Here is a 15653-nt window from a genome sequence, read left to right as displayed (position 1 = left end):
TACGAGAATAGTGTTTGATGTAATTATGCTACAAATGAGTCCTAACAAGCTGAGTGAGTTATGAGAAAATTCTGCAATTGTATGAAACAGGGTAATGCATACTATGCTAATTAAAATAATTAACTTTTCTCTGAGAACTGTGTAAGTTTATGGAGAACTCGTACTGTGTTATTTGTCCTGGGAAGCTGTAGTGTTCACCTGTGCCAAAAAGACAAACTGCTGAATGAATAATTACCTAGCAGAATAAAACACAGTTACTTGTGTATCTAAAGCATGTTAAAACTGTGGCTGATTTGCTGTATTCTAAGACCACAGCTTATGTTTTAATGCATGTAACCAGTAGTGATGTTTACCTTTTCCTGCTATAGAAATGTGTGCTGAGTTCACCAGCACTACCTGCAATTATGCATGTAGAAATAATGTTAAATATTGTGTCTGTTCAAGCCCCAGGGTAGGAGCCCTGGAGAGCAGAGCATAGGCTGGAAGAGTATTGAGCAAGGCACTGCATGGATGATAAAGGCAGAACCAAAAATCGTGTTGGAAGAAAGATACGGATTTTTTACAACTTTAAACAGAATAATTTGGATAAGATTGATTTTTGGTATGTCTGCTTTTTACATGGCAAAGTGAAATTATTTAAAGTGAACTTATGTGCAAAGTAGAGAAAATGCAGAATAGGCTAAGTGGAATATACTGAATATGAGTAGAGCTGGTTGCAAACATATTTCTTGCTGTAGACTGTTTCTGTTGAGATAGAGGTATTTTTGAAGATAAGCTTGTTGACTTTACCATGGAGAGCTTTTTCAGGGAAACCTATTCATGGTCTACTAGGAGCTAAGCAGTTTAGGTTTTAATTTTAGGATGGCTTTTCATCATATCACAATATGGATTTTGAGAAGCCAGAATTTGAAATTGTTTGGGATAATCTTGAAACACCCCTTCAGTAATTAAAGAATTCAAATATTTTTTAGGTGAATCACAAACTCTTCAGGTTGTAGTCTAAGGATCTGAATTCTTAACCTATGAAATATTGGAATTTTTGGTAAAATTGAATTTGTCCACTACAGGCTTAATGAAGAATATGCGTGCTTGATGACTCAAAGTAACCATACGATGCACTTCAGTACGCATTTTAGAGAAACATTTTAAAACGTGACTTTCGCCAAGCCAGGCTGCTGAAGAGCCCTGCGTGGAAAAGAAATCCAGGTGTGTTGGAAGAAGCCGTCGGTCAGCTCCGGGTCGGGAGCGGGGGAGTCCTGCCGGGCCGAGCCGGGGGAGCCGAGCCGGGCCGAGGGGAGCCGGGGGAGCCCGGCCGGGAACGGGGGAGCCGTGCCGGGGCAGCCGGGCCGAGCCGGGGCAGCCGAGCCGGGAGCGGGGGAGCCGGGGGAGCCGAGCCGGGAGCGGGGGAGCCGGGGGAGCCGAGCCGGGAGCGGGGGAGCCGGGGGAGCCCGGCCGGGAGCGAGGGAGCCGTGCCGGGAGTGGCGCAGCCGAGCCGGGCCGAGCCGGGGCAGCCGTGCCGGGCCGAGGGGAGCCGGGGGAGCCCGGCCGGGAGCGGGGGAGCCGTGCCGGGAGTGGCGCAGCCGAGCCGGCCCCGCCCGGCCCCGGGCGGGCGCTGCCCCCGGGCGGGGCGAGCCGGGCCGGGCAGTGCCAGGCAGGGCGCACATAAAGCGGGGCCGGCCGGTCCCGTCCCGTCGTGTCGGGCTGGCGGCGATGCTGCGAGTGCGGTGCCTGCGCGGGGGCAGCCGGGGGGCCGAGGCAGCGCATTACATCGGCTCCAGGGTTGGTGCCGCGCGGATCCGGGGCCGGGGATGCTCCCGGGGCCGGGGATGCTCCCGGGGCGGGTCCCGCTGCTCCCTTCGCCGGGCGCTCGGAGCCGGGACGGGACGGGAGGCTGAGGCTCACCCAGCATCCTCCCGCTCCAGTCTGCCAATGCCGTGTTCCGATCTCCTTACCCTTCTAAACTGAGTGTACCTAAAGGCAGAATTTCCTTTAAGCATCTGCTAGGCTGTGAATAAATTAGAATGGCTGTAACAAGCCGTGTTTCTGTTAATACTTCAAATGATGTACATTGCTTTGGGATTATAGCGTTAAGCCTTTTGTGGGTAGAGCCATAGCTTTTAGTCTTTTGTAAGGGAAGCATAATTTTAATTCTTATTTTTATTTTAAGCTTCGAGGAGCCTTTACAGGATGGGTGCAGCGAACTTTCCAGAGCACCCAGGCAGCTGTGGCCTCGCAGAACACCTGTGCTGCCGATGACAAGGCTGCCAGCCCTGTGCCCAAGGACTGTCTTGTTTGCTCATACAATGAATGGGACCCACTGGAAGAGGTCATCGTGGGAAGGGCTGAAAATGCTTGTGTCCCACCTTTTTCTGTGGAGGTTAAGGTAAACAACAGAAACTAACCTTAACTAGAAAATGTAGAATTCATATCTAAAATTTACTTAAGCTTTACAATGCATAAGGTGTGGTGCTTACTCTTGGGAATTCTTCTTTCAAGGTAGTTTTTTACATTTGTGAAACTTTACAGCATAGCCATGTTAGTGAGGGATGTGCTTTTTTCTTTGAACTTTCAACTGAATTAGCTGTTTTAACAGAAGTCACAAGCAGAGACAACCTCTAATATATGTAATATAGCCCTGATGTTACCAAAGTACACACACAAACTTTTGAGATGATTGGACTGATGAAACTTTAATTTGGCTTGAACTAAGTAGGGTTACAATTTGAAAAAAAAGTGTTGTTTTCTACTTAATAGTCTGAGCAAGACTGAACTCTGTAGCCGTAGACCAACAGGACTCTTGTGTCAGACAGCTCTTAAGTGGTTTACTGAAACTCCTGTGTGCTACAGTAAATAATTTGTGGAAATAGGTAGTCCACTGTTCTTTCACAGTTTTTTCTGTGCCTAAAACTGCATCAGCAACTGACATAAATCCATGATTCTTTGTTCTCTGGAATCTTGTATTTAAAAGAGTAATACTCAAATAATGGGCTTGCTCCAGATTTTTGTGTTCTTCACCTGGACTTTAAAATTGCTGAGTGTGTGTGTTACCTGCATTTGTGAGCATGTTCTTGAATCTCTCATTGTTACAGTACAGCACTACCTGCAGGGCAGCATGTAATCCATGGCTATCACAGCAAAATGAGCTGGCACATGGTTTCTACCCAAGAGACCTTAGTAAAAAATTAAAGGATAGCCTGACAAAGTTGACTCAGTTAAAAAAAAAAAAAGAATTTTTATCTAACATTGAAAGAATGGCAAACAAAGATACTGAAAATAAGTTTAAAGTGCTGCAAATGGTTGTTTACGGAAAGTTTGAGATCTACTTGTATAGAAGACTTCTCTTCCCTTAGCCCTATATCTATATATAAATATATATTTCAGAATCTGTGTTATGTTTTTCAGAGATTCCAAGGATATCCTAACAGCTTCAGAGAAGGAGGTGAATGAGGGTTAGCATTTCTAATATACAAGTGTATGTATGTGCATTTATGTAGGACTGACAAAATGAATGTACAGAAAGAGTAAGGAAAAAAATATCTAACATTTTACATTGTGATATTAAATGAGGCAAAATTCAGTTTCTAAGCAGTGGTCAGGGGTTTGCTTTAGCACCAGAAAAAATATTTCAAGTGTGTCTAACTTGCTGAAGGGCCATATGCTATACATGTTTTACTGCTATTAAGCCATAACTACTCACAATAGGTCAGAACTTCATTTTCTTGTGATATCAAAAGCCATGAGGAATGTCAAAGGACAGGATTACCTCTGCAATTCAAATACCTAGACTTAGAGTTAAAGCAAGATTTAAATTTGCTTTATGTCAATTGCCAAGTCCACAACATGTAATGGGAACAGAGCCAATTTGAGATGTAGTTCCCTCGAATTTTCTCTGCTTTTGTCTTAAATATTGCTGTAGAAACTGCAACAGTAACACTGGGAGGGTGTTGCTGAATAATCCAAGCAGTATTCCAGTCCTACCTCAACATTATTACTATTATTATTATTTAATAGATACATGATTGTTTAACTCTCCATATGGCCAAGAGGTGAGGTGTGTCCTGTTCCTGCCCCTGTGAGCAGCAAAACCAGAGCTGATGGGTATCACGTGCTGTCTGCCCAGGGCATGAGGGGCACTATTTATGAAAAATGCAGCTTAAAACTGATGAATTCTACACTTATAAGGAAAATTCGAAGCTTTGGAGCTGAGACGCTCCAAAAAATGTATCTCAAATTATAGCAGTTTGGTAAATACTTGTGTTGAGATTGTGTTTTAAGATTGTATGTGTGTTTATTTGCTAAATATTTAAATGCAGGAAGTATGGCTGCATTCAGCACTCTTTTCTACTTTGAGACAAGGGTTTGGTATACTCAAGTGTTTTTGCTGTGATGTGCTTGGCATAAGAAGGAGGAAGGAAGGAATTGAATAAGGAGCCCTGCATCTCTGATGAATATTAATGAGCTGACACTTTATTGTATATCCTTTTCAGAGCTTGAAACAGGCTATGTAGAGGTAAATACAATATTTGAAAACTTGAAAAATCTTAACATTAATTAGGAAGATGTCCTGTTTGAATCAGCACTGCAATGAAAAATCCCAAAATTGAGATGTATTCTGAAGCAGTTGAGTTAAGCAGTTGAAGTTTATAGCATTGTATTCTGCAATGCTTTTCAGTACATTTTGTGAATAATAATGCATTTTGGGTGGGGAATATTATTAACACAGATCCTTATATCTTGAGTAAGAAGATGAGATTATGTACATGTGTTAACTACTGAATAAGGCAAAAAGAGTTTTGATCTGAATTTAAGTTTTAATAACCTAAATTTATTAACTGTCTTTACCAGGTTAATGGTACATCTTTACAATGTTAATTATTTTCCACGACAAATGTTTAAAGTAAATAGCAATGATAGGGAACAATAATGCTGTTTCTTAAGAACAATCTTTCCTGAAATATTGTTTCTGAAAAGAAATAGTTTGTTTTAAGTGTTGTCCTTTCTGTGTCCCATCCATGGTCCTTTTTGAACATTCTGAACTGACTTGTATGCCTGTGACCAAAGGGGCCTGAAATGTCAACCCTAATTTGCTATGAAATACATGTCCCAGCCATTTACCCTTTTCCCAGTTATTTGGAAGGCAGGGAATACGAGTAGTGTTACAGTGCTAACCTTTACTCTGTTGTAACTTTAAGATTACACCATCCCATTAGTGCAACACAAGTGTGGTTCCTCAGGTCTGAAAAAAAGCAGAGAGGAGCTGCACCTCTTAGGGATTGATGATATTCACATACACCATGGCTGGCTCTGAAAATAACCAGCTTCAATCCACAGGAAGAATTCATCTCATTAGCAGAACATGTCTCCATAGGAATGCTGAGCACTTCATGTGATCTGCATGTGACTTCTGACCAGCTGGCAAGCTTGAGGTGCTCAAATTACCCAAGACCTCACTCACAGAAAAAGAACAAATTCCCTCAGGAAGGATGGGCAGAAGCTTCAGTACTGGAGGAGCAGGATGGCCATGCTGAGGCTCTCTGTGTAAATGTTAAGGCTGAATTTTCTTTCTTCTCCCTTAGCTCTGTAGCATGAGGCAAATCTCCAGAAAGAGCAGAGGGACCAGCCTGGATTGTTAAAGGGGATCAGGGATGCCTTCAGATGGATGGCCTTGCCTGCTCAGGGCTCAGGGGCAGTGCTAGCACAAAGGAACATCATCACTGATTTTGGGGGAATGTTGTATTCTAGAAGGTGGTCAGGACTGCAGTGTTAGGAGACAACCTCTTATTTGGAAGGGCAGGTTCTTCTGTGTCCCCTTGCTGTCCCTCCAGCTTGCTGTCATTCCAAAGGGCCCCATATGCACTTGCATCTCAGCTAACTCTGACATGACAGAGGAACATCAGACACATCAAACTGAAGCAGCATCATTTGTTTTGATTATATGTCTGGTTTTACTTACCCATGAGAACTGGGACATTATTTTGAATTTGTTTTTAATTTAAGAAGGCTATTACAGCATTTCAGCAGAGGATTTAGGTCTGTAAATGTTGAACGTGCTTTAATCCAATCCTAGCAGGTGAATTTAGGATATTTTGCCTTTTCTGGACTGCTGCTGCACGTGGAGTATGGCTCCTTCTGCCAAACAAGTCATGTTACCTGTACCTGGGATGGCTTTAGAATTTCTGATGTCACCATTGTGACATTACTGAAGTGAGGTTGTAAGAAGGTGACTACAGATGTGTGCATTTTGCAGATGAGCTCAAGGTTGTTTTAATTTAAAAACATGTCTGATAGCCTTATTAAATAGAGAGTGTTTGCCATATTTGGTGTGTTTGCAAAAGTGTTCTGTAATAGGGACCAAATGGTCACTTGGCAACACTAGCCACTCAATACTTACTGAAGTGTAATGTAGTCAAAATATTGCAGGAACAGATAAAATGCACACTCCAACATATTAGGATCAAGAATAAGAAACTTTAAACTTTAAGAATTGCATCTTATGCATCTGTTTTACTCCAAAATAACTGGTGCTTATTCTTTGTCACCTCATGTCCTTTTGTTCTAGGCAAACACATATGAAAAATATTGGGGATTTTACCAGAAATTTGGAGGCCAGGGTTTCCCCAAAGACCATTTAAAAAAAGCTATTGCTGAAATTGAAGAGATGTGCAATATTTTGAAGGGAGAAGGTGTTATTGTCAAGAGGCCTGATCCAATTGACTGGTCTGTGAAGTATAAAACACCTGATTTTGAGTCTACAGGTAAATGTTTTTCCATTATTGAAGGTTTTTTTCTGTTTAGCTCTCATCTGAGACATTTTGGATGTTATCTAGTCTACCTTCCAGCTAGGAGCAGGATTATCACCAGCATTAAGTGAGGTCAGTGACTGTTTTCTGTAGCTAAGACTTGGAAGATCTCCAGGGATGGAGGTTCTGCCACCTGATTTGGTGATTGGTTTCAGTGCTGGGTGAATTTCCTGATGGAAGATCTTTGCCTGACACCCAGTCTGAACTTTCCACACCAGCACCTCTTGCCAGGTTCCCTCTCTATGTTGTCACTGCCACTGCCAAGAAGTGCTAATCTGTCATGGCCCTCAAAGTGGCTGTAGAATGTTTCTGCTTTGTCCCCTCCATGAAAGTCCAGTGCTCAAAGGCCCTCTGACCCTCTTGATAGCTCTTTGTTGGATCCATCTTGAACTATGGAAGACAAAACAGTTGGAGGCAACACTTTACCTGGAAGATCCTCACTAGTGTCAAGGAAATGTGAATGTCCCTTTACCTGCAGACATTACCCCATGTATGGTTATCTGCAGTGAGAGCACACTGGCTCACCAAGCTTTGCATCAAGTCTAGTCCTCAGGCTTCTTTCATGTAAAATATATTTTAAATTTTTTCTAGTAGAATTCAAATTAATTGAGGAACAGATAACGTTAAGAAAAAATCGAATGGGACTGCTCTCTGCACTAGTGCTGTGTTCCACCAAATTCCTCTTCTGTGCTATTACATTTAAAAGGATAGTATATAAAGAAATGCTGTTCACTTGGAAAATTTGCTGCCCATCATCACTTTTTAAAGTCATCTGGGTAATGCATAAGCCTTGGTCCAGTTAATTTTCATTAGCCAAATTATGAAGTGGAGGCTTGATGGTGGATGGCTTTAATCTAGCTGTGAATCTGTTATGAGTGGGGCTTTATAGCAAAAGTTCCATGTATTTTGAATGAAAAATATTACTTTGAAAAATTTCTGAAGAATGTAAGGACCTGGCATTATGTGCTGGATTCCTCACATTGCTTAGAATTATTTTTGCCATTATTTTGGATAGAAATAATTGTAAAAAGAAAGAGAAAAGTGCCTGAGCAGAAAGAGCTGAGAATTGTCTCATTAATGGCCACTTTCCTTTCAGGTATGTATGGTGCCATGCCAAGAGACATCCTGTTAGTGGTGGGAAATGAAATTATTGAAGCACCTATGGCTTGGCGTGCTCGGTTCTTTGAGTACAGGGCCTACAGACGACTAATCAAAGATTATTTCAACAGTGGTGCTAAGTGGACAACTGCCCCAAAACCCACCATGGCAGATGAACTCTATGATCAGGTACTGGTCTAACTTTCCTTCAGAACTTCAGATCTTGTTATACAGAATTTTGTTGGTGGTTTCAACCTGATATTTAGGATTCACAAAATTGTGAGGGGGAATGGCACAAAACAACTCTGGAGACTTTTTTCCTAGTGTATGCAAACATGCTGCAGCCTTTCCAGCTGAAACTCAGGGAGTGCAGTTAGAGAACAAGGAACAGGAAGTTGTGTCTATTAAATTCCTCAGCTTTGAATTGTTTTGGTTACTGGCTGTAACTGAGCATTACTAAAGAGGAAGGAATGCTAGAAAAACATCACAGAGATTACTTTTAAGAATAAAGATTCCCTGAAAATGTCCATATGTCCTGGGTGCATTGGGAAAGTGGAAAGTAATATATATTTTGTTACAGTAAAAAACCCAACTGATAATCCTTATTTTGCATGATGATTGGTATTTTGAAAGTTACATAAAATAAATAGTGAAGGATCTAAACTGTATTTACCTTCCAAATATTTTAGTGAGTGGTTTCTTAATTTTTTTCCTAATAATTTTGACTTGGACAATTTTGGTAGTTTCCTATATGCTCCCAAATGCATCAGGACCTTGGTGACAGCATTTACAATAAATGCAGTGAACTAGCTGTGAAATGATTGCAACTTTCTAGGAACAGTGTCATCAATGATACAAAGGAGACTTTGTTAAACAAAATTACCTTAGAGTCACCTTCAGTATTAGAAAACTTCTAGAGCCTGTAATTATTTATGTGGTATTTTTAATTTGTGCTGGATTTTTAGATCTCACTTGTTCTGAATTGCCTTGTTTAATTTTAAAATTATTTGTAATAATAAAGATCCATCTTCTAGCTTAAAGTTCTTCTCCATTCCAAAATGTGGAAAAGTAAGGAGTCCACATCTATTAGGAAATAGATTCCAGTCCAGTATTTTTGTCAGCATGCAGTGATTTGTTGGACTGGTATTAAACTCCAATGGTAATGAGTACTTTTGATCTGGTTCTGAAGAGCAATTAATTTCTTGATATAACTCTTGTCTCTTATCTCATGACCTATTCTTGAATGTACTTAAAGCCTTTCACTTTTATGTCCACATTTAGATTTTCTTTTCTGTTCTAATAAGAAGTAACCAAAACCACCTCCAAGGAACACACTAGCTATCAATATTAACACATTTTCCTAATTTCAAATTATTCCCCACTAACAAATTATTTGAGAACTTTCTTTTAACATCTCCAACCTAAAGTTATTGTTCTTTTCTTGACAACTAGAACTATCCAATCCACTCTGTTGAAGACAGGCATAAACTGGCTGCTCAGGGAAAATTTGTAACTACTGAATTTGAGCCATGCTTTGATGCTGCTGACTTCATTAGAGCTGGAAGAGATATCTTTGTACAAAGGAGCCAGGTAAACAAAGCTTTCTTTCAACAGTTTTGGTATTTGTCTTAGAGACTGGTGCTTTGTCTTTTAAAATTCCTGAGCAGCATTAAAATAAGAGAGTTGGAAAAAGAAATTGCTCTTCATAGAATGTTTGACATACAGAATAGGACTGCCTTCCAGGTAAGGGGTTAGCTGAAGGCACAAAATTCTCTATTAAATTTGCTTTAGATATTTAAAGAAATAAAACCTTGGATAAAGTAAACTTGGATGCAGTTTCTATTATAGCCTAGTAAAGCTTAATTTGTCCTGCTTTTCAGGTTACAAACTACATGGGTATTGAATGGATGAGGAGACACCTTGCACCAGACTACAGAGTGCATATAATATCCTTTAAGGATCCCAACCCTATGCACATTGATGCCACTTTTAATATCATTGGGCCTGGTCTTGTGCTCTCTAACCCAGACCGTCCCTGCCATCAGGTGAGTGTACAAAGGGGGTAAGTGCTTTGTGTTTAAAAACCACTCAGCTCAGTTCATTCCCTGCTGGGTAATTACTGTTCCACACATTCCACTGTGTGCTGCTTCCCAGGTCCATGGTGAAATATGATGGAAGTAATCTAATTTTTAATGATGTATCAAAGCAAGCACCTGGGATATACTACTGCTCAGAACCCTTCCACTGCTTAAATATTTTAATTGTATCCTAAGAGAAATTGAAGGGCTACTGCTGCTCAGATGAGAAATCTCCCTTTTTATTCCTATTTTGGAAGCCTCTCTTTGGTGTTAATTGAACCAATGGCAGAAAGCTGGTAATTGCTCAGGCATTCAGCTCTGAATGCCTTCTGAAGGGTATGAAGAGGAGAGATGTATAAAACCTGCTACTACACTGAGAAAAAGCTAATATTGCTGAGCAGCACAATGAGATCAGAAATTAACTCTGTTACAGTTGTGTCATGCCCTGCAGTGCTTGAAGGTTTTTGTGAGGATGCCCATGGTTCAGGAGCTGTACAAGCACAGGGGAATGGCTGAGCTGACCCTGAGTCAGGCACAGAGCTGGGTGCTGCCCATCTGGAGCCATGTGCAGAGCTCCTGAAAGCAGCATTGGCCTCTTCCAGCAAGTGCTTTCAATGCCAACGGCCTGATTGCATTACTGCCTCCTTCAGCATCCATTCTGAGAATATCATTTTTGAAACAATCTTATTTTTTCCTCCCCTTTTCCCTTCCACAGTTTTTCATAGTGTTACTTGGAACAGGATGTTCTTCTTGGTCTCCTTGTCTTAAACCCATGTTCTGGGACTTTTTTCAGGGAAAACTGCTGTCTGTGTCCATAGAAAAGATAAATGCAGCTTGCTTTCACAAAAACTGGTTTGGCCGTTCTGGGTGACCGGGAGCGGTGGGGGTGTGTGTGAATGGTGCCGATGAAAGGAGTTTTTTCTTGAATGGTGCTGATGAAAGGGAGATTTTCTTTAAAATCCTGGCAGGCCGGGCTGGTTATTGAGGGTTCGGGATTGGGGCTCCACCTCGTGGTAACGCTGGAGCACTCGCCAATACTCTTCCAGCTATTCTGACAGTGAAGATGAAAAGTGTTTTCCTTCGCCAAATTATCCTCCTCTTAATTTTAACTTAGTTGTGTAAAGCTTAGAGACACAAATTATTCCTTGGGATGCCCTTACACTCTTCTCTTTATTAAATGAACTGCATAATTATTTTCTTATAAAGTGTGAAGGAAAGATAATTTTGTGTTATTTCTGGTGGGTTTGTTTTTAGAAACATCAGTGTAACTCATGGCTTTTATAATGGATTTTATAATCATATGGGAAGAAATACACAAAACCAAGATAGTTGAATATGTTTCAGTTGTTACCAATACATTTACTTTACAAGCTCCAAACTGTAAATGCTACCTTTTGTCTTTAACATATCTAGCATATAAAAAACCAATAGAAATAAATGCTATTGGCATGAAAAATCTAAAAAGACTTTTGAAAAATGCTTGTATGAAAGCTGGGTTTGTAGATGAAGCCTGAAGGAGGGCCAGAATAGTGAACTGAGGGCAGGGGATGTCCTGTGTATTGGATTATTCTGGGAAAATCTGGCATAGCCTGGAGGACATAATGTGATACTCTAAGAACTCTCTTGAGAATATATTTAAATTGCTCTTCCAGATTGAGCTCTTCAAGAAAGCTGGCTGGACTGTGATTCAACCTCCAGTGCCACTCATCCCAGATGGTACAGTCACCCTTCCTTTCCCAAGGATTCCAAGAGTACTCTTAATGGTATTAAGGAGTAACACTGGTACAGTACAAGGTTTATTCTCCTGTTTTAGATCACCCTCTGTGGATGTCTTCTAAGTGGCTCTCCATGAATGTCCTAATGCTGGATGAGAAACGTGTGATGGTGGATGCCAATGAGACATCGATTCAGAAGATGTTTGAAAAGCTGGGTATGTCCTAACACACTTCTACATACACTTACAAGAAAATTATTGTGCTACCAGCCAGGGCAAATGGAGGTTTCACTCAAAGCAGACAGCACTGGAAAAAGTATTCAAACAGCTGGATTAGCAAGTAAGAATAATTCAGTGATTTTTCTCCTGAATACTCCAGTCGTAGAAATGTGGTCTTCTTTTGCCCCCTATGGCTTGCAGCACATAAAGGTATGAGTAGCAATTAAGTTATTGCTAGGATTTCTTTGAATGAGCTTTTTAAATGTAAACTGTCCAGTTTGAGGCCAACATCTGTCTTGCAGAGGTTGAGTGCATTGCTGAATGATATAGAGCTGGGAATCCATCATTGCCAAAATTCTTTCAGATTTTTCTAGTTGCAAAGCCATTGTACTTTAAAATGTCAAATTAAGATTACTTAACCCAAGTATTTCTGCTCATTTATGGAGAATCTCAGTCCTGTGAGATGTAACTTTGTGATACCATGGAATTCCTTCAGATATGCTGTGACAGGAGAAGTGTATTTGAACATAAATATGGAAGTCTTATTATGCACAACTGCTCAGTCTTAGGTTGTTTTATCTCATGAGCAAAGAGTTGAGGATTTAAAAATACTTGAAAGTACTTAAAGAATGAGGCTATTAATGCTAATCATGACTTATCTTTCACCCTTGAACTTCACAGTCTATGTAAGTTCTGAATATTCTGACAGTTCAAAGTTCTGACTGCTCTGGTAGTCAGAAAGTTAGAAGGACTGAGATGGGTCTACTGGGAGCAAAAGTATTGCTGACCCAGGAGGTAGATTCTACTGAGCTGCTCCTGAGCTCCTGAAAGTGCTGAGAAGCAAAAAAGGCAAACTCTGTAGCAGAGAAGTTGTCTGATCCTTCTATTGGGACTTTGAATTAGCTGAGCCACAGCTGAAACATCCATCAGAGCTGAAAAGAACAGGTAGGAAGCTTAACCGGGGTAGTAAGAGCCTCTTTTCCCTTTCAGAGAAAAGGGAGTCAGATCTATCTACCTTGAATACTTCTTTTCTTGAGAGGGACTTAAAGGAGCACATTCAGTGTCTGAATCACAAATGCTTACACATATTTATGAAAATGTGTTCTGATCATATATTATAGCAGAGTTTCAGCTAATTCTTCACATACTGCAAAAACTAAATTTATCTTTTTAGTACTGGCACATTATAACATCTCAGACACTGGCTGTGCTCCAGGCCCTGTGTAATCCTGAGGGTATCACCAGAACAGACAAGCCAGATGTGTTCCTAGTTTGTTCTCTGCCTAGAATCTGGGAAAACAAATTCCTAACAAACCAGTAGCAAATACCTTCCAGATCTACATCTAGCCATGTGATCTGACAGAGTATCATCTAATGTTCTGATCAGAGCTTGCCATGTGAAGTTGAGAATCCAATTTTAAAGCGTGCCTTGTATGTTTCTTCCAGGCATTTCCACAGTCAAAGTGAACATTCGCCACGCCAATTCTCTGGGAGGCGGCTTCCACTGCTGGACGTGCGACATCCGCCGCCGTGGCACCCTGCAGTCCTACTTTGACTAGGAAAGAGCCCATAGCTAGCAATGGTTCAGCTCCTAAAATAGGCATAGGAAATGAGCAAATCACTGTCACTCTTGTTAAAATGACTGCATGAGCTCTAGTGCTTGGTAAGTGGTGTCCTCATCATGGTCTGCGTAATGTTTTATTCTTAAATACCCTTCACTTTCAGTAGGATGATTGCAAGTACTTCCATCAGCAATACAGGTTTTCTGGCTGCCTTTTTGAAAGACATCCTTCATCTGTGAAGCCTTTTCACGTTGGCTTTGAATGTAAAAGCTTGACAGGATAGCTAAAAGGTCTTTTTAGAATAGCTTGGCCACTAATACTGGATATCTACCTCTGTCTAGTTACCTTATCAAATAGGCAGCTTGAAATGTGAAACTTGAGTAAACTTTTCTTATTCCTTTTAACCACTTCAACTTTCTAATATATTCATGTCTAGTGAAGTTGAAATAGATGCAACTGTATACATCTCTTAGGGAACCAAGTAATTTTATCATGTTTTTCATATCTAGCCGTACAGATATTTACTGAGAATTTTCAGTATGATCTAACTTTTAAGACATGTTCACTACTTGCCATGTTCTTCTATATTTTCTTCTGATGCATGTCATGCACTTGAGTACTTTTTTATATTGCTTTTTGTATTGCTGAAATTGGGTTTTATTTAACTTTTAAGTGTACAAATGATAGCTAATATTCTGCTTGTACAGGTTTCACTCTGAGTTGTTTACATAACTTAAAAAGAGGCACAAAATAAAAACCCAACAATAACTCCCCCCCCCCAACCTTAAGCTTCTGACATGTTACAACCCAGACTTCCTTCAGCTGTAGCAGATACAGAAATATGTATCAAACATGCCTGATGCTGTGGAGGAATTTCAGTTTTGATTCCTGAATATGTACTTTTTATGCTAATAAAGTTTTTTGCATTCTCAGTGTGTTGCCCTTCTGTTAATCTGTAAGTATGAAATGTCTGGACGAATACAAAATACACATGGAATTTTTTTCCCCTGTAAAACTGGTAACATCTTAAACTCTTGTACAATGCAGAAAAACTTTGTAGTGTATTATTCATATACCATGTTCCTACTTCTGTTTTTCACAGAGGTATGACTGGTGGGGGAAAGTACCAGTGATATTTCTTGCTACACTGTGGAGGAATCTGCTCTTACAACACAGTGTACCCTGACAGAAAAGATGTCAGGCAGAACATGCTCACATACAAGCTGTATGGCCATAATTTAGAGTTGGGTAGGGCTAAACAGGTCAAATATCAACAGTCTGGAATGCTTTGACATATGGAAAGAGGTAATTAGGCAGCTGCCAGCACTTAATGAGCACTTATCCATGGATCTCTTGACTGGTTTGCGAACAGATTTGTCTCTCTTAACATTCCAGTACTCACCTTTAAGGAGTTTTGAATGTTCACCTCATCTTTTTGGAGCATTGGATGCTGCACTGACAAACCCAGTGTGATTAAAATTATGGCCTTGTCCCACGTGAGGCACTTGGAGAAAAGCATATTCTGGAAATGGCATGGAATGGGATGAGGGCTGGGTTGTTAGCAGCTTTGGGTGGGAGTGTCTCTGTGTAGCACTTAAGGCAACCCAGTTCTACCTGGGCTTTCCCTACAGCTGCAGGGAATGAGCTGGGAAAGGGTGGTGGTCCCTGTGCCTTGGCTGCCTTGCAGCTGATTTTTAGGAGAGCATGAACTGTTTTTGTAAAGTCATGCTTCACCTTCTTCTCCTCAAGTTCGGTGTCTCACCCACCCTGTTTCACATGCTCAACCTTGCCTTCATCTTTTTATGTTCACCACAGTGGCAGGTGAGTATCTAGCTCATTTATGTACCTATTTTGTTGTGACTGTATGCTGGTTTTGGCTGAGACATTGCGAATTTCTTCATAGTAGCTGGTCTTGGGATTTGTTTTGGATTTGTGCTGGAAACACTGTTGATAACACAGGGATGTTGCAGTCATTGCTGAGCAGAGCTTTCACAGGGCCAAGGCCTTTTCTGCTTCTCACAAGGAGCTGGGAGGGGACAGAGCTGTGGCAGCTCATCCCAACTGGCCCAAGGAATATCCCAGACTATGTGGGATACCTATCTCAGCATAGAAAGCATGGGGGGAGAAGGAGGAAGAGGGTGATGTTTGGAGTGATGGTGTTTGTGTTCTCAAGCCACTGCTA

General features: G+C 40.9%; 1 protein-coding gene across 1 annotated transcript; it reads left to right on the top strand.

The window, feature by feature from the left end:
* The first annotated feature begins 1641 nt into the window (after positions 1 to 1641).
* Positions 1642 to 14403, top strand: GATM (glycine amidinotransferase). Its single transcript, XM_054642109.2, has 9 exons — positions 1642 to 1779; positions 2168 to 2383; positions 6560 to 6755; positions 7897 to 8087; positions 9351 to 9488; positions 9779 to 9943; positions 11629 to 11692; positions 11790 to 11906; positions 13356 to 14403. Exons 1-9 carry the CDS (start codon positions 1711 to 1713, stop codon positions 13466 to 13468), a joined length of 1269 nt encoding a protein of 422 aa, XP_054498084.2. The 5' UTR covers positions 1642 to 1710; the 3' UTR covers positions 13469 to 14403.
* The last annotated feature ends 1250 nt before the right edge of the window (positions 14404 to 15653 follow it).

Source organism: Agelaius phoeniceus, chromosome 13 (genome assembly GCF_051311805.1).
Source record: "Agelaius phoeniceus isolate bAgePho1 chromosome 13, bAgePho1.hap1, whole genome shotgun sequence".
Lineage (NCBI taxonomy): Eukaryota > Metazoa > Chordata > Aves > Passeriformes > Icteridae > Agelaius > Agelaius phoeniceus.
This window is presented reverse-complemented; position numbering and strand designations above follow the sequence as displayed.

Coding starts and splice junctions, on each gene's coding strand:
- GATM (XM_054642109.2), top strand. CDS start 1,711: ATGCTGCGAGTGCGGTGCCTGCGCGGGGGCAGCCGGGGGGCCGAGGCA. Junction 2,384..6,559: donor CTTTTTCTGTGGAGGTTAAG/GTAAACAACAGA, acceptor CTTTTGTTCTAG/GCAAACACATATGAAAAATA. Junction 8,088..9,350: donor CAGATGAACTCTATGATCAG/GTACTGGTCTAA, acceptor CTTGACAACTAG/AACTATCCAATCCACTCTGT.